Here is a 19,215-nt window from a genome sequence, read left to right as displayed (position 1 = left end):
TTTGAGAGAATAGTAATTTCAACTCTCCGTTTGCCCTGTACATGCTGCAGAACTGACAATAAAGCTGACTTTATCAAACACACACCCTCACATGCATACACACTCTTCTATGCATGCTTGATTTTTTTTTCCTTTTCTTTTTTAGATTTACCTGTCCAAAAAAAGCACATACCTTTTGCTTTACTGTTTAATTCATTCATTAATAGCTGCAAGGAGTTAATCAATTTCAATGTATTTTTATAAAGGTAGCAGTGACTCACAATCTTTTCTTTGAGAACTAGGACATTCTCCTGCAGAGGGAACCAGTGACATACTTCAATGACATTTGCTACAGATTCCCTGCAATCAGACACACAATACCTCCCTGTCAGCTCCAGCATTCCAACAAAAGACAGAAAGAGATATGAAGAAAGAAAGCTGGAGATGGAAAGATGGAGCAGAGCAAGCAGGAAGGCACTGATAAATTAAGTAAAAAGCATTGTTCCTGTTTTATGAGCTGATGAAAAAGACAGAACAAGCTACAAGATAAACTGCATAGTCCTCTGCTACCATCATGTTACAGAGAGCAGCCATGCATAACATGTATTCATCTTGAAGAAAATAGGTGAACAATAATTTGGATTTGCAAACCAAATATCATCTGCTGAGCACAATGTCTTTCAGAGAGGTTATTAACCTTTTTGGTCGGATGAACAAGCCCATCCAAAACTAAACATTGAACAAAGTCCCAACACCTCCAAATCTCTGACCTCTGGACTTTCTGTAAACTCAGCTGCGACTTAAATTCACAAACACGACACTTAAAGTGAGACCTGACTGAACTGGCACCCATGGCATGATGCTCTGGTTCGCTACACCCACTTCCCCTTGTCACTTAATTCGCAGTTAGTTTACGATTTATTGACATTGGACCAGGGTAGTACTGGTTACCGAAAAGTAACTAGTTACAGTTACTAGTTACTTGTTTCAAAAAGTAACTCTGACACTTTGTTGACTACTTACACCAAAAAGAAATATGTTACAGCTAAAAGTAACTTTTAAGTTACTTTCGTAAAAGAACATTCTAAAAAATCTTCCCGTTAATATCTGTATCCCTTAATTACAGTGTTGTACGAAATATAAAACAAACTCAAACAGTAATTTTTTCAATGCTAATTTGTCTGAGTCAGCCAGCCAATTATTTGAGAGAAAAAAAAAGGTAACATAACAGCTACTCAAAATTTAAATCTATGCTACATGTGGTCGCAGTAACCAAGGAAACGGGGCTGTGGACAATAATTCCTGAAAAAAATTACATTAAAAATAGCATTCAGGTTTCCTGTTCTGCATCCAGCGGTTATTGCTTTGTGGACATCAGTGAGAGAATCAGGAGGGTTTCACAAAGGAAGCAGAGGAACCTCGACCTTGCGAGTGATTTTATTTACAAGCAACTTCACAGAAAAACAAGCCCAACATGTGGACTTTGCAGCACTGCCCATTTCCTGCTGCATCACCACTGTAAAAAGGAAGAAGCTCACAGCTGCTGACTAGGATGTATACATTTAGTTACTAATGAACATATGCACCGTAGGGCAACATTAACTGCATTACTTTATTTAAAGAGTAAAGCATTAGAGTATTAGTTACTGACAAAAGTACAGGCGTTACTACCAAACACTGCTTTGGACACATTGTATATCATTTAATAAGTTTGGACTTTCCTCTGAGCTCTGGAGTGATTTTACTTCTGCCCAGGCCTGTCAGCTGGAGGGAATGTATGTAAATGTGAAAGTGTGAATGCTTGCTGGTGATTGGCTGGGGTTCCTTCGGCTTCGTTCCCTCCCTCCTTCGTCAGGACTGGATGACGATGTCTCCGTTACTTTCCAGCCCAGCCATCCCAGAACTCGGCCCCTGCTATATAAAGCTGGAACTGCCCTCAGTCTTGGCAGTTGTGTGTGATTACAGCATAGCTCGCCACTTGCTCCGTGTGTCTAGTGACTGCACCTGTGTGTGCATTTAGATGATCATTGTTACCCAGTGGGGATTTATGATATTGGTATTTGTGTGAGTAGACTTGGTATTTGTAGGTTTGAGTGCTTGAAGCCTCTATTAAGACATCTCCCTTTTGTTTATGATTTTGTATCTTTGTTCTCCCTTTTGTTGTTGAGTTGCCACTTTGGGCTTTACCTGATTTCAGGACATTCTAAGTTGGTTTACTACTGTGTACAACGAGTTACACTTTTTGTTGGTCCGAGTTAACAAAAAATGTATGTTGTTATGGTGCCTTCTTTTTCTTTTGGTGACTTTTAATACGGGCACCCTACCTTGTTTTGTACTTTTATTTTATTATTGTAAATTAATCACTCATATTGTGAGTATTTGCCTCCGGCCTTATTTGTTGCTACCCATTTTGCCCCTAGACCACCGAGGGATCGTAACAGGATGTCTAGAGCAATGCCAGGTGAACTCTGATTTCACAATAAAATATCCATCTATCCATTCATCCATCCATCCATCCATCTATCCATCCATCCATCCATCCATCCATCATCTATACTGCTTCGTCCAATGAAGGGTTGTGTGTCAGCTGGATCCTAACCCAGCATTTAGCAGGTGAGAGGCAGGGTACACCATGGACAGGTCACCAGTCCATCCACAATAAAATAACCAAGACAAACTCAAATTCAGCTCACTTTCTTTCCAAACCAACTGAGGTTTGTTGGGGAGGGATAGAACATAACCCGAAATACAATATGAAGCAGGAAGGAAGCTCAAAAAGAAAACGGACGTTGACTCCCAATGTGCAGCCAAAACTGCAGTAGAAATATACCAAAGCAAAGTACACCAAGGAAAAACATTAACGGTGCAAAATTCATTGGAGGTGAATGATATAAGGTCAGTTCTACTTTATACACCAGCCGACCTGGCGTCCAAGTTCTGTTTAAAAAAAAAGGTTTTATTTGTTTCCAACTGGAAAATGTGACATGGAACAAAGATAATCTTAAATGCTTAAAGTGGATGACATCTTCTCATAAAAGAATTAGTTTGGCAATATCATCTATTCTGATGATGCAAACTAAAATACACCCTGATAATGCATAAAGGTAATGTGCTCTGAGGAAATGCATGTGAAATATCCACTGGTTCCATCTGTACCCAAAAGTGGATTTTCCAAACCCTACCCATGTATTCCTTGGGCCTGATTAATTAGATTTTTCTTTGTGTAAACTGATATGTGCTGGTCCTTGTACGGTATTCCTGTTAGTTCCCGCCTTCGCTCCTCCTTTGTCCCAGCTTCTGGCATGCCTGATCAAACTGGTGACTTAACGGTGTTTGCCAATCAAGATGAGGCGATTATCTGCACCAGCTGGTATAAAAGTTCAGCCAGCCTGTCATTCATGGCAGCTGTGATTTAATCAGAGCAGTGCGCCAACATGCCTCTTACTGTATGTTGTTAGTGTTTCAGTGGGCTCTCATGACATTGCTTATATAATCACCTTTGGTACAGCCATAGCATTTAAGTTTATCTGGTTGCAGTATTCATATGACCTCATGTATTCTTTTGCATTGAGTCATTTTATCACACTACCTGGAACAGGGCCAGGCCTAGCTTTGTATAAGTACAAGCAAACATAGATTTAGTTTCTATCTGTTAGGCTCTCAGGACAGAAAATAGAAAACAATACATACAGAAATTATTTGGGCCGTTTTGATTCAAAAGGAAACAAAAAAAAAAAAAAAAGGAAAAAAAAAACTGTTACTGTTACTACTGTTTTCTTCAGATTTAGGTGTTTATGCATTAAAAACTACTTTGTCAAGGAAAAAAAAAACTACCATGGGTTTCCTTTTCTACTCCTGCTCCACTGTTAGTGTGATTTGTTTCTTTCTCTACCATCATATGTTATGATTTACAGCAAAACCAGCCTGCAGTGTGGTAACAACTGAAACAACCACCCATAAAATCATCAAAAAATCATGAGACTTTCTACCAAAATCTACCAAATCTACCAAACTCCGTCCGATCCGCAGAGTCCTTATCCACTTTTAAGAGCAAGCTAAAGACTCAGTTGTTTAAGGAGCATTTCCACACTTAGCTTAACTCTTCTACTCAACAGAATGAGCTAGAAAGATTTGTCCAGCTCTTTGGCTCAACCAAGTACTGAAGAAGCTGTGTGCACTTACGCCCAAGTTGATATTGTTTGATGAAATGGTGATGTTTGTATTTAAACAAAATGACTTACAAAAAACTACATGACAGCATCTGGGTCCAACTGGACTCAAAGCAGTCTGACTGTCACTTAATTATGACGTCCCTTCTTGTTTGAAATCATGCTTGTGTTGTTCTTACTCTCAAATGTAAGTCGCTTTGGATAAAAGCCTCTGCTATAGGTTATATTAAGGGGTGGGAAACAATTCCTCAGACAGATTTCAGCACACAAAACTAGATGGACCCTGAAATAGCTTGTATTCTACCTGCCGACTTTATAAACTGCCAGAGGACACAAAGAGACTTACTGGATCAGCAAAACATATCAAACTGTTAAAATGCAAACACCTTGGGATATAGTACTTAGACTGTATTAATCACTGTGGTATTATTTATGAATTACTACACTGTCTAATTCTGAAAAGAATGGCATGAAAAAGTAATGTGTCATAATAACAAATGTGCCAGTTGACTGAGATGAGTTGATTGTTGCTCCTATTTAAGAACTGTGGGAGAATGACCAGCACAGACAGCTTGAAGCTTTAATAACTTTTGCTCAGCACTTCATTTCAACAATATATTTTTACGACTTTTAGTAATTTTTCCAGTTGAGATTTTAGACTGAGTGCAATCATCATCAAAACCCTGACAGCACTTTACACAGAAAAATGCATGATGGGTTTTTGCTTATGTTAAAAGCAGAATTGTGAAGGGATAATTTCACCCAGAAATGAAAGTACTGAAAGAGAGTATTTTTTTTTTCTTGTGCTCTTATGGGGAGCAGTAGAAGTTTTAAACACATCACACCAGGCTGTTTGCCATGACAAATAGTCATATTTTCACTCTCCTTTCAGCTCTTTATTGGTTTCCAACGGGGCTAATCTGTCCGTTTAGCTGCTTAATGATCTGCTACATGCAGATTCTCCAGACACAGCAGCCAATGAAGTTTGTAAGAATTGTGAAAGCGAGATCTGTGGGCCAGAACACCAAAATATGAGCTGTATTTCCATAAAATTGTCATCAATACTGAGGCAAACTTTCAGAATGTTGCTTTATAGAAAATGTGAATCTGAAATATTGCCATTATCTGGTTTGGATTCAGTAAATTAGGATGTTTGTGTTGTTAGAAAGTAGCGGCATAGAGAAAGTGAAGGTTTTATCATGTTGTGTCGCATGCTGAAGCAGGGCCACCACTTTGTAAGGAATGTACTCCTGTTTCCTTGGTTCAAGGACAAAGTTGCTTTAGACTTTGTTTTGTTTGGCTAGAATGGTGGAATTTAGTAAGGATAGGAACAGATGGAGAAAGAAAAAAAAAGATGAAGCTTACTGGGAGTAGCAGATGGATGAATGCAAGATCATCTCTCTCTCTATCTCTCTCTCTCTCTCTCTCTATATATATATATATATATAAAGAGAGAGAGAGCGAGAGAGAGAGAGAGGCAGCCAGTGTGACATCTGAAGCCTTGTCTGTGGTACAGGCTAGTATCTTTTCACTCAGGTCCCATGTAGCTGTTGTTTGTCTCAGACCAGCAGTTATGTTCTGCCCGGTGTGATCTGAAAAATTTTGTCTGGAGACATTTTGTTTTCAGGTTGAAATCCGCATCAAAGAAATGTAGCATGACATTTATGGCTCTATGGTGCGGCTTGACCACAGGTCCGTAGCGGTTGTGAAACATTGGACTATAGCCACGTCCTTCACAACAGCCTCACGACACTCATCACACAGGACAGGGAGAGACACTCCACTAAAATAGTGATGAGATGGCAGTCATAAAGTTTGTCCAAAGTGTCTTAAATCCCGCGTTGTTCACTGTGTTAACTGAGCACTGGTCTTTGGCGAGAAAAAAAAAAATTATGTCTGTTTATAACATTTGTTATCTCTTTGTGTCTTTGGGAGCTGATGGATTATTTAGCCACAAATCTTCAGTCTAACTTGAGAGGTGTTGTTGCAACTGGCGTTGAATAAAATCAAAGCAGTTGGGGCTGTGGAAGGAGTCTGCAGCAGAGCGTTGCAATGCCGGTGGTGCTCGATTTGCAACTAAACACAGCATAAAAGTAAACTGCGAAGGAGCAAATTTTTATCATGGTTGAAAACCCAAATTGTAACAGATTAAAATTTGATGAATTGCCCAGCCCCAACAGGCCGGTACAGTCCTGAAATCTGATCCTTTTCATTCCCCATTGATTAGGTTATTTACTAAAGTAGATCCTTTGACCTCTCTCTCTCACACACACACACACACACACATACACACACACACACACAATCACACAGACAAACACATTCATCAACACGTGTTTATATAGTTATTGTGTTGTCCTGCATGTTTACAACAGCTACAGACGTGGACAAAATTGTTGGTTCCCTTCGGTTAATGAAAGAAAAACTCACAATGGTCACAGAAATAACTTGCTTCTGACAAAAGTAATAATAAATAAAAAATTCTATGAAATTTAACTAGAATTATTTAAAAAAATAAACTCATGAAACAGGCCTGGACAAAAATGATGGTACCCTTAACTTAAAATTTTGCTGCACAACCTTTTGAGGCAATCACTGCAATCCTACGATTCCTGTAACTGTCAATGAGACTTCTGCACCTCTCAGCAGATATTTTGGTCCACTCCTCATAAGCAAACTGCTCCAGTTGTCTCAGGTTTGAAGGGAGCCTTTTCCAGATGGCATGTTTCAGCTCCTTCCAAAGATATAGGATTTAGGTCAGGGCTCATAGAAGCCACTTTAGAATAGTCCATGTTTTCCTCTTAGCCAGTCTTGGTGTTTTTAGCTGTGTTTTGGGTCATTGTCCTGTTGCAAGACTCATGACCTGCAACTGAGACCAAGCTTTCTGACACTGGCCAGCACATTTCTCTCTAGAATCCCTTGATAGTCTTGAGATTTCATTGTATCTGCACAGATTCAAGACATCCTGTGCCGGTTGCAGCAAAGCAGCCCAAAACATAACAGAGCCTCCTCCATGTTCCACAGTAGGGACGGTGTTCTTTTCTTCATATGCTTCATTTTTCCATCTGTAAACATAGAGCTGATGTGTCTTGGCAAAAGGTTCCATTTTTGTCTCATCTGTCCATAGAACATTCTCCCAGAAGCTTTGTGGCTTGTCAACATGTAGTTTGGCTTTTTTATGGTTTGTTTTCAACAATGGTTCCTCCTTGGTCGTCTCCCATTAAGTCCACTTTGGCTCAAACAAAGACAGATGGTGCGATCTGACACTGATCCTTTTTTATTCATTTTTAAATAATTCTATTGAAGCATGGCTGAAAAGCAATGTCTGACTTTCATTAGTTAAATTTCATAGAATTTTTATTTATTATTACTTTTGTCAGATTCATAATATTTAATTTAATTCTTAATATTTAATTCAGCAATAAATAAATTAAAAATTAAAAAAAAGAAACTTAAAGGGGAACCTGATACCCATAAAGGTGCATTTCCTTTCTATTCATTATATCCATAAAGCTCCCCCTTGGTAATGCTAATTTGTTTGGCAGAACACACTGGCCAGACCATCATTCTCCAGCCACGATGCTGGATGGGACAAAGTACTAATAAATAAAACAATAGCTTCATGAAATGAAGCTATCATGAAATTAGAATTCAGGGTCTGTGGTTACAAAAGACAGCCTCAGAGCACATCTGACTATAACATGGCTTTAAATACACAGATGCATGTCGGCAACTTTGTGCTCTCTATCAGCTACAAAGACAAACCAATCACTAAACAAAATGTACTTTTTCCACAGCCCTTGAGCTTGTGAGCAAAAATCTAAAACAGCTGGTGTGAAACATGCTGAACATTTTATTTGTTGATTTAAACATGATTTAATATTTTGTAGCCCTTAAAAAGGTTTAAGGGTTAAATAACAACCATTAAGATAAAAGGTGGAATTTGGGGAATTTACAGCTAAATGACTTCTTTAGAAAGATTTGAAGTGAATGTTTTCCTTTTACAAATTCAAATCTTAATTCTTAAAATTTAAAATGGCTGAAATGTCACAAGATATCTAAGAGGTGTTAAAGAAGTCCAAGCCGGAGTGGACTGGTGTCTGTGCAGACCTGTCCTGATTGACACTCATCAGAGACGAGTCAAGTGAGGTGCAGTGCTACATAGTGCAAATCAAATAGCGGAGAGTAAAGGTCGGCAGTGTGAGACGGGAGAGTTTAGCTCGTGCACACGATGAGTGATAGAGATTAAAGTGAAGGGAAAGCTCCTGGGTATCCAAAGATGGCAAGATGGATGTAGGCTGAAGGAAAAGTAAGCAAAGAACAGATGATGAGGAGGATCAAGACACACTTCTGAATGAACTGCACTTTTCATCCTGAAAAGACGCCCGTTTGAGCTACCTAAACTATCACTATCTGTATTCAGCCCTCGACTTAGAGCAGAAAGAGTCTATCTTTACCCTTTTAAAGCCAATGTCCTGGGGGAATGTAATATTGACTGGCTCTCAAGCAAAGCTTCAAACCTCCTCTGCAGCATTTTGGTCGCACCTCCACATGACATAGAGTTTCATTAGGTTCTCCCTTCCCCAGGGATAACCTTTAAAGTAATGGACAAACTTTGAGTCTGGCTTTTCTTCAACACAAGCTTGATCTGAGGGTTACTTTTTCAGAAGATGGCTTTTCACGGAGACCTGAAGTTTGACTGTTTCCAGCTCAATCTGATTTGCCAGTAGCGATAAGAACAAGGCTCTCTTTCAAAAGAGACTTAAGAAATTTTCAGAAGGTGTGTTTTTCTAGTGATCTTTCTTTGACACAATGATAACCTGTCAGTCATTCTCTCAAACAGAAATGAAGTGTGATGCAAGAACGCATTTCTCCTCATTTTATTTAAAGCTGTGCCATGTTTAATTTGGTTTGTTATGGTGATTTAGCTGTAAGCTTCGTGTTTCTTTGATTGATCCAAAGCCTCACAGCTGAGAAGTCTTTACCAGGGAACTACTTTAAGCTACTTGCTTTTAACTCTGCAAACAAAATCTACTCCACAAAGAACAGCGGAAACATTTCAACATTGCTTAAAAATCACACTCACCCTCCAGAATCTCTTGGCCGTCTCCACCCTGGAAGATTTTCTGCGAAGGCCCAGAGGCGTCCCCAGCGGATGTTCAAACATCATTGTGGGCGACGTGTGGCAGCTTGTTAGCCTCTCCCCACCTGCCAAGCCTGCTGCGCAGTGGATGTTCCAGCTGCTACTCCAACAATCTACTGTCTGCCTTGTCGACCCACCAGCTTTTTCCATTTATAAAGCAGCTGCCACACCCACAGTCATTATACTGTGCACTTCCCAGCAACTACATGTAAACAAAAACAACCCCCAGCCCCTCTGTCTCCAAACTCCGCTGCACGACATTAACATTAACAGCCCCTAATGGAGGCCAGAGACAGCCACAGCCAGGATTAGCTTTCACTTTCTGCTCAGAGGAAACTTACTCCAGGGGAGTCCTCATAAACAGCAACTTACTGTTATCAGAGGAATGATATGATTAGAGGGCTTAAGCTAATGAGCGGGCGGAATCTGAAGCTACAGATGCAGTAGGTGTGTAGAGAGGTGATGGAGGGTGAAACAGGTAATTCAACACCTTTCGGCTGGAGAACAATCAGTGCTAAACTATTTACTCAGACATTAGAGCTGCAACATGGTGGGGTGTCCCAACAAGCGGGGGGCTGATTTCAGATCAGAAGTCTGCAGCTTTGTCAGCCTGTCAACGCTGATCTTGTTCAGCTGTGCAAAATTACAAAAAGTGTGTTTCTGCTCTTTTTGTTTATTATATCACATAAAAAAAACAAACGTCAGTTTCAAAACAACAACATAATGGTTGTTTTCTTAAATAGTGCTGCATCTTTGGTTTTGTTTATTGCATTTTAAGAATTGTTTTGTTCTTGTAGTTTTTGTTGGTTGTGTTTTCTCTAATGCTACATTCCCTCTTTGGCAGGCTGTTTTTGTTTGTGTGTTTGTTTAGGTGTTTTTAAACATATGTTATTTACTATTTTGTTGTTGCTCTGGTTGTCTTTTTTGTTCAGTTTTTCATATTCATTATATTTTGTTGTGTCTTATGGTCTATTGAACTTTTAATTTTGTTTTTTGTTTGATATTGCTGTTTTACACCTGCGTGGTGCATGCTATGAAGCGAGGCCAACAGAGCCAAGATTTCTTCATGTTAGCTGATGAAAACTAAACCTTCACTTAGAAATTAGGAATACTTCAGCAGTGGTTCTAATCTTTCCTTTTCAACTAAGATTTTGCTCTTTAGTTTCTGCATGCACATATAAAAATGAACATTTTATGTAACATTCCTTAGCTAATATCAGAATCAGAAATACTTTATTGATCCCTTTGGAATTCCTCAGGGAAATTTGTGTTTCCAGTACACGTCGTCCAAGATTAGACAATAACAACATATAACACAAACAGGTTTAGGCATACTGAGGCAGCAGCCGCTTCTACAGCTCTCCTTTGTCTTAGATATAGGGGAAAGGTAACATTAGGGGAATAAGATGTGGCTGGAGAGAATAAAAAAAAGGCATCTCCACACTGGGCCTGAGGGCCCATTATTGAGATACAAAAAAAACACTCCTTGGTACATAAAGCACATAACTCAGACATTCACAACATCAGAAACAGTGGCGGGGGGGGGGGGGGGGGGGGGGTCTCCCATCGCAGCAAGTGTGGACGCAGCTGAGCGCGGAAGTGGAGGGAGGGGGGGGAAGGTACAACCTAGGCAGTGAATCATCGGGGAGGTGCATCTGTATTGGTGTATGTGAGTGCGTAGTAAGTGAGCATGTGAACTTTGTCCCAGTTCTCCATCACAGTCTCTGCCGCCTGATGATAGTGGGCATCCTTGGGAGCTGATCCAGGTTAAAGTCCACCGCCCGTGAGGAGGGTGGGGGGACTGAGCATCCGTCAACAAAACATTCCAGGGAGCTTTTAACCAGCCATCCAAGGCCAGTACAGGGAGCCGAATTTGATAACAGCATTTGTTTTGGTTCAGGCCAGAGCTGTTTCGTCTGCCTTGAGTCTATCAGTGGTCCCACTGGTGACTCCAATCATCTGAATTGTGGGTCAATTTCCATCCAGCCGGCCGACAACTTCTCCAAGTTAGTGTCTGTCCAAGTCGTTTGCCATCCAGAGCTTGAATAGCCTCCAGTTTACGATTTAGCTCCTGCAACGCCAAAGTCTGATTGTTCATAGCTCGACACACACCAGCACAGAAATCCGGCAGCTTGCCAGTGACCGCCGACAGTGTCCGAATTTTGTGATATGCTAGGAAACCGCCCGCTCCAAACAGCAGAAACCCAGTTATCAGGAATCCGAATGTATAGATGTCTTCAGTGTCCTCGACAGACAGGATCGACAGGCACATGACTTTCCACGCTCCCCAGGAATCCATCACATTTCCAGCTGAAAACGTTCCGCCAAGACAAGCAGGCTCCGCTACGCCTGTTTTCCGGTTCGAAAAAATTTGGTCGATTGCATTTAGGGACCAACTGATCAAATCCGTATTTCAAGATTTGAGTTTCGGAAAGAAATGCAGAGAGAGACGGAAATGAAAGAATATAATAATAATAATAATAATAATAATAATAATAATAATAATAATAATATCCATCAAATAGATTGACTTCATTCATGAGAAGAGCAGGTTGTAAAAATGGATAACTATGACGAACTATTACAGCAAAAAGAAAAATGTTGCTGAAATGAAGCCATTTAAAGAAGATCGGCAGTAAATTTTTAGCTTCACAAAGTCATAAATTTGCAAGCGTTTTGTTTTTAAACCACATATTTTTTCCGTCTCTTTTATTTGTTAAATGTTGTGTTCTGCAGCTCAGGTTCACTGTAAGTAGCTGTTCTCCACAGCAGACGATAATATAATGGGGCAGTTATCAGCAAATTAAGTGAAACTAATTCTAAGACATGCTCAATATAAATTAATCAGAGCAATAAAGTAATACTTCAAGTGAGCACTTGTTAAACTGCAGAGACTCCACAAAATAAAAAAAAAAGAAAATTGTCAAATGAAAATGATGCTCCATTTTCATCACAACAGACTTTAAGCTATTATCATCACTCATGTGAAATAATGAATTAAATGAACACAAAAACGGTAATTCCACAATTAAATATGTTTTCTTTCCTTCATCTCTGCAGCAGACACGACTCATGTCAGCAGAAGTCTGATGATAACTATTTTCATTTCTTGTCTGGAACTAATCTCCCTCAAAGCTATAACCAATAAAATATGATAAAACTTTTGTTGATGTCCACTGCAGTCATCACGAAATTTCTTGCATGCATAAGAAAAGAGGCTCTTCACATTTTCAAAGAGCAGAGAAGACGATTGCTTCATGTATATGCAACACACCTGTGTGTCTGGAGTGTAAAAGGGTGTATGTGTGTGCCCAGCTGCAATATTTACCCACTCTGGAGCTACTTGAACATATTCAATAATGAAACCCACCAGCCCAGAGATGGGGGACACATGTTTTAACCCTTTGTGCCAGAGATAAAAAAAAACAAAAAAAAGTTCTGTAATGTTAAGGCATACTGTAAATGAGAAAAGATTTTTTAATATGAGCAGGAGTTGATGATGGGAGTAAAATTACTCATCTAATTGCATACTGTGGCATCATGGGTTGGAAGGTATGTTGTAATAATCTTATGTCAAAATTTAAAACAGGGAATCAGTGGGTTTAACATTCATCAAGTCACCTGTGATGCACTTCCCAATTTTTAAATACACCCAGCAATCATCAATGATATTCACAGCACTATTTGTATCCATGCTGCTCCCACAGAATTTTTAGAGCTACATTTTCTACCCCTGCTGCCTCCAAAACATCCAGAAACTCTCCTAAATATACAAATTCTACCTCCCAGACCTCAGCTAGGTAAAGCCTGAGTGTTTATATCTCCCACATGCGTTTCCTCAGGTTCATTATTACTATGGATGGATGCACCGTGATTTCTAACAGAAACATCACTTTCACTGTTGCTACTTGACCAAACGTCATCCTCAGGAGGCAAATATCCCCCCCCCCCCCCCGAATCAGAGACTGCAAATAGCTGATGAAGTACTTTATCAACAGTTGTGTGTTTTTTCCGTAATCTGCTCTGCATCGCCAACGACGAACACTTCCGCATCTGTTCCATATGTTTTTTTTTAAATGCAATTTCCTCATAAACTTTGAATAGACCCCCACCCTCCGCTCCCCTCCCAATGGTGTTACACTGAAAATGTACAAGTCTGCCGTCTAAAAGTGGAAAGTGGTTTAAACTATTTTTCTGGAGATACGGCTTGGTGCTTGAAACAATTTTGCAACTTTGGCACTTAAACAATAGAATCTAAGCATCATTAAAGAAGCTTTGCTGTTAATTATACAGTGCAGACTTTGGTTAGAATTTTTTTAACTCTCAGAAGGACTTCCCTTGACCATGGAGCTTATCAAGAGCACCATAAAACTCCCTTTAATCAGCAAAATCCTACAAACACAGTCATGCATAATCCTGTTTAAACAGCAGAGACAGCTTCAATAAAAGGAGCATAGCAACATTTGTTTTGGCTTCTGCAAGTCTTTCCCTAATTATGCTACAAAATAACTTTTGGTTTTCCAAGCTTAGCAGAACTCATTCTGGCAGCATAACAGAATAACAGAAATATGACAGAATGTCAGGGTTTTTTAAAAGAATCCTGTAATTCAAAACCATGTCCTGAACTGACCCAGGATTCGTTCACAATGCAGCTCAGTTTCTGATTTTTTATTTTTTTTTTTGCCCATACATGACTCATATCGGACCTTTTTAATGACAGCACAAACCCAATTTTTAAAAATGCAACCCAAGCCACTTTCATATGTAATCCTTGATCAGATACATACTCGATATGTGCCGAAGCAACCTTAGTCTGAACGGTCAAGCCACATTTCATACGACTTTGACATTACATAAGTGAGACAAATGGCACAATTCTGCACCGGTGGAAGGGGATCGCAGCAATATCAAATCATGGCGATGTTTAACCATTTCATTCATAATTGGGTGTAATTCTGTTGGTTTCGACTGTGCAAGTACTTCCAAATTGATATACAAACACATGAAGCATCCATATTTACGTCTGTACATACTACACACTGTGACGTGCCTTCCTCTTGCATGCATGTCACTTCACGGCCACATACCGTTCACACTTAGTGTGATGAAGGCCACATTAAAATGACCTAAAAAAGACCTGCAGTGTGAACATAGCCTCAGTCAGGATTTCAGTCTCTGCTTACCGAGCAAACTGAACTGTTACAGCAGCTAATGCTTATCTGTGCCTTAGTCTTTGTTTCATTACAGTTCAGAGAAGTATATTCTTTTTTCCCCTATACCCAAGTGCTCCTTCAGCACATTCTTCCCCTCACCAAACTCCCTGCAGGAGCCCTCTCCATCTTTCTTCTGACATGCAGGACATTACAGTATTTATCAGCAAAGTGTATAATTCAGACTTTGTCCAACTACTGTTGCAGCCCCATTCAAGGTCCCCCCCCAGTCAGCGCAGGGCTGACAAATACTAATAGAAAAACAGTGCAGGCTGCATTCTGTGGCTGCTATATGGTTGACAACCCCTGAAATGGATTACTAATGGATCAGATGGAGCCAAAACACAAACTACAGCATGCAGTGGGACATCAGGGAGGTCGCTACCTGTCTTTCTGACAAGAGCGAGACAGATGAAAGATTACACAGCGATCAATGGAATAAAAGAAGAGAGCAACATAATGGAGGAAAGCATGAGAAAGTGACTCTTCTGGAAGACTCAGAGGCACTTTGGTTGAGCATTAAGCTCGTCCTCTGGAGAGAAAAATCCACTGGGATGAAGGAAATAAGCTATTCTACCCTGCATCCTTATAGACAAGACAGACAGCAATGCTTGTGAGGTAATAATATCAGATGCCGCACCATCTGGAGGGTATCATTAACATGTTATCTGCACTTTATATCCCGTTGGATTTGAGGTGAAGAGGAAACTGTGTCTGCAAGGCCAAACGGCTTCAAAATATGTGAAACAAGATTGTGTGTGTGTTTAGTATTTACACAGGTCTCTGTGTCCCCAAGTGCTTCGTGCTGTGTTGCTTTGAAAATTGTGCTGACACAAGCCAAACGCTGATCTCATGGGAGCGGCAGTGGTAGTGATCAAAGTCCTGCAGACCTAGGCCCCACAAAGCTCATTTACAAACCTCCGTCCTCTGAGACCTCTGATACCACATTGACAAGATGCTGTAGCCAGTTAATGAAATCTCAATTCAATTTCTCTATTGCAGAGGATTAAAACGTAATTTGAAGCTATGGTTTCAACCTTTTCAGAGCACCTTAAAGCACTAGCGAGCCAAACATGATCAAAAACTTCAGTTCTTGCCTATTTATAATCATGATAATGTTCTAACATACATTATTGTGTCGTAAAAGAGCAAAAAAAAAAAGATCTTTAAGACATCTATCTTTTGTGATTTTTGTGATGCATTCACATACACTGTTTGAGAATTGGTTGCTAAAATGGACTGTTATGAGTATTGGAATGCAAGTCACAATTATGAGACAATAAAAATGAATAGATGGCCTACAAACTCAAACACTTACCATATTTTAACCATTTGCAAAAGTTATGTCCAGCAGTGAGGTTTCCAACCCGGCTGACACAAGTCCTGATAGACTTATCTGACTGGTGGCTGGACACGCTGAGCGGAAATGATGCACGACAACACAAAAATGGATATGCACGATAATGTCTTTCTCATAAAAAAATATTTAAAAACTAAGTTGATATTAGGCTTAAGAAATGGGTTGTTTTCACTGACTTCAGTCGTCGATTGATGTAAATATTATTCCCTGAAAACAAACCTAAGCATAGATATCAGACATTAAAGCTCCTTCTGCACTGAGGAGTCTAACTCGGGATGGAATGGTTTGGTCTAGTTTGGTTTGGAAAAACTCTGATCTCTGTTGTCCTTCCATAGCCAAACGTAATATTACCTGGTAGGTGGGGTATAAGCTGAATACTGATACATACATCTACGGCTCTTGAGCAGGGTGAAATCTCATCTTTCATTACCTGCTGTTTGGATTATTGTAACTCTCTATTTTGGGATTGATTAGTCACTGCTCCCTCATTTGCAAGTTGTTCAGAATCCGGCTTCTCATCTTCTGACAGGGAGGAAAGCTGTGAGCATATCACTCCGATACTAGCTTCTCTTCACTGGCTTCCTGTTCAGCACAGAATCCAGTTCAATATTTTACTGCTTGCTTTTTAAAGTCTTAATAGCACGGCACCACCTTTAATTATCAAAGCTTTTAACTTCTCACGGTCCTGTCAGAGAACTGAGATCATCAAGCCAGTTGCTCTTCACAGTTCCTAGAACCAGGTTAAAAGGCAGAGATGACCAAGATTTTTCTGTCACTGCTCCCAGACTTTGGAACAATCTTCCCTTTAACATTAGATCAGCAAAGACGATTGCGCATTTTAAATTATTATTAAAAACACATCTTTTCTCAGTGGCTATTCCTCCACCTTGAGCATTTGAATTGAGTTTTTATTGTATTATGTGTTTTTATGCTATATTAATGTATTTTATGTTATTTTATATTGTAATTTGTTTTATGAGTTAAATTGGTTTATTATTATTATTTTTATAATGGCTTTGGCCTTTGACTGCTCCGCTTTGTACAGCACTTTGCTCAACTGAGTAAATAGTTGTAAATGTGCTTTATAATAAATTTGAACTGAATCGACATACGTCAGCTACGTGACAGTCTGACATCACAGAGGTGCGATGCCCTCCCGGAATAATAATGACAAAGAACCTGACACAGAGCAAAAAGACGAGAATGGTGGGCTTCCAGCAGTTTGTGTTCTTTCTTCGTGTCATGTTGCTTTCAACAACAAAGAAAATCCATGGTGTATTTAAACAAGGTGCTGTTTCCTGCTTTGGTCTTGTTGCCAAGTCAGACAGGAAGTGATTATTCTTTCCACCGATCAATGGATTAAAGTGTGTCAAGCTCCACCCTTTAGGTTCAGAGCCCTACGATTGGAAACCCAAATATCCCAAAAAAGTAGGTTGACACAAATTAGCTATATTCTTGCAAACTTCCTATTTTTTGCCAAAAAAAGTCTACCGATGTCCTGGCCTGACCTGGACCCTGTTGGTGGAAACGAGGCTAAAGAGATACGTTCCCGAGACACAAATGTGACATTGTAGTGCAGAGATTTACGATAAAAAAATAAAAAAAAGCTCGGTTTTTCTGACAAAAGTGGGAAAAAAGATAGAAAAGTAAACAACACCTGTATAGGAGCTCGGTCTGCAGGAATAGTATTAAAAGGGAAAAGTTGACCTACAGGAAATTAAATAAATGAAAGCAGCAGGAAGCGCCTGAAAGCTTCACCACATTATATTTCCATTAGATACATCATACTGTGTTTTATCTGATACTTAAACTTCTTTCCCATTATTTTAAGACATTTAGCTATGAACTGATGCAGAAACATACTAGAATGAAGAGTTATATATTTTACACTCATAATTTCCAAAAGAAAACCCATCACAAAACCATTTCACGCAGTTTCCTGAATTTTCAGACAAAACCTATAGTAGGCCATTGCCTGAAGTCTAATATTACAGTCATATAACTAATAGTAAAATATTAAGATTTAAAACTGACCAAAAAGGAACCTCCTGTTGCTTTTTTAGTCTTTATTAATCTTTATCACAAGTTGTCTTCTGCTCTTCAGTCTGTTCACAGCGCAGCATTCAGGGCCATTTCTGGAAAAATAAATTATTTCACAATATAGTACCTCTGCATCATATTATCTCCTACTTCGATTGTTCATATAAAGCTGTTTTTTTTGGGGTTTTTTTTTCCTAGCAGCTCTGTGCCAAGCTCATACATCTCCTTGGCCACAGAAAAGCAATATTCTTGACTTTAAAAAAGACAAAAAAAAAAAAAACATTTTCCATTCCCTTCGGTTCATATCTGAGTGCAATTCTTCACACACACAAAGGGAGGTGCATTTATCGCCAGTAATAGGTGTGAGGATTTAAAACAAATAAAAAGAGCCGAGGTCATTTGTTACTGAATGTGAGTCATTATATGTGCCCTTGCTGTCTGCTTGGTAGGTATGTGTTCACATAAGAGTGGAGAAGATGGAAAATAGATGTTGGTTCCAGTAAAAACATACATAATGTTTGATGGCGACCAGAAGCAGAGATCTCATCAAGTTATGACATGAATAGATGTTAAAAGGCAATGAACATAAACAGAGAGAGCGAAAGCGATAGAGAGAGAAAAATAATGATTTACCAAAAGCTAAATAATATGTTGATCTTCAAATCAGACTAATGTAAAAGTAAAACATTAGTCAAGTGCAGCTATAAGATATGAAGAGAGAGAAAGACACATTCAGACAGTATTTAATCAAATGATGTAGTCAGTTTTCTCACTTCGTCACCATGAGTGCTGGTCTAGAGGAAAAAAATAATCAGATCTATTTTATCCATTAATGTGTCATACCTGGCCAAAGAAATTATGATTAATAAACAAATCACTCATTAGATTATTTTTGAAAACCAACATGCAGTTGGAAGATGGACAATTTGACACCTGCCGCACAGCATCATTATACATTTCCCACTGGTACAGTATATTCTTTAGAGCGGTTTAAAAAGTTAAATGTAGCTCCTTTTCTCCATATTATTTGTATAAGCTACAGAAAAATAGGCTGAGTGGGTATTGTTATTACCACTGCTTTTTAAAGGGCTTTCAGAGTTTTTAAAGAGATTACAAGCAATGACAAAACATTGAAGCTCTGCTCAAACAGCCAAGAGGAGGACGGAGGGGGTTAAGGTTTTCTCATTCTTGCAGAAAAGAACATTTAATCTGTCAATGGTACTCACAATTTCCTAAAGAAGAAGAAAAAGCAGGCAACAAAGAAAGAAGAAGACAAAGGTGAAGCATAAGCAGAAGAGGAAAAATAGGAAGATG

General features: G+C 39.2%; 1 protein-coding gene across 4 annotated transcripts in view; it reads right to left on the bottom strand.

Annotated features, from left to right (window-relative positions):
- LOC121628587 (dipeptidyl aminopeptidase-like protein 6) overlaps positions 1-19,215 on the bottom strand; it is a 293,653-nt gene that overhangs the window by 175,178 nt on the left and 99,260 nt on the right. The window contains exon 1 of one of the 4 annotated variants that reach the window (XM_041967676.1): positions 9,235-9,341. The exons of the other annotated variants lie outside the window; for them this stretch is intronic. Within the exon in view, the coding sequence (XP_041823610.1) occupies positions 9,235-9,318 (84 nt within the window). The 5' untranslated portion in view covers positions 9,319-9,341. Of the gene's footprint in view, positions 1-9,234; positions 9,342-19,215 lie in introns of those variants that run through there. 4 annotated transcript variants of the gene reach the window in all.

The sequence above is a fragment of the Melanotaenia boesemani genome, chromosome 18 (genome assembly GCF_017639745.1).
Source record: "Melanotaenia boesemani isolate fMelBoe1 chromosome 18, fMelBoe1.pri, whole genome shotgun sequence".
NCBI lineage: Eukaryota > Metazoa > Chordata > Actinopteri > Atheriniformes > Melanotaeniidae > Melanotaenia > Melanotaenia boesemani.
This window is presented reverse-complemented; position numbering and strand designations above follow the sequence as displayed.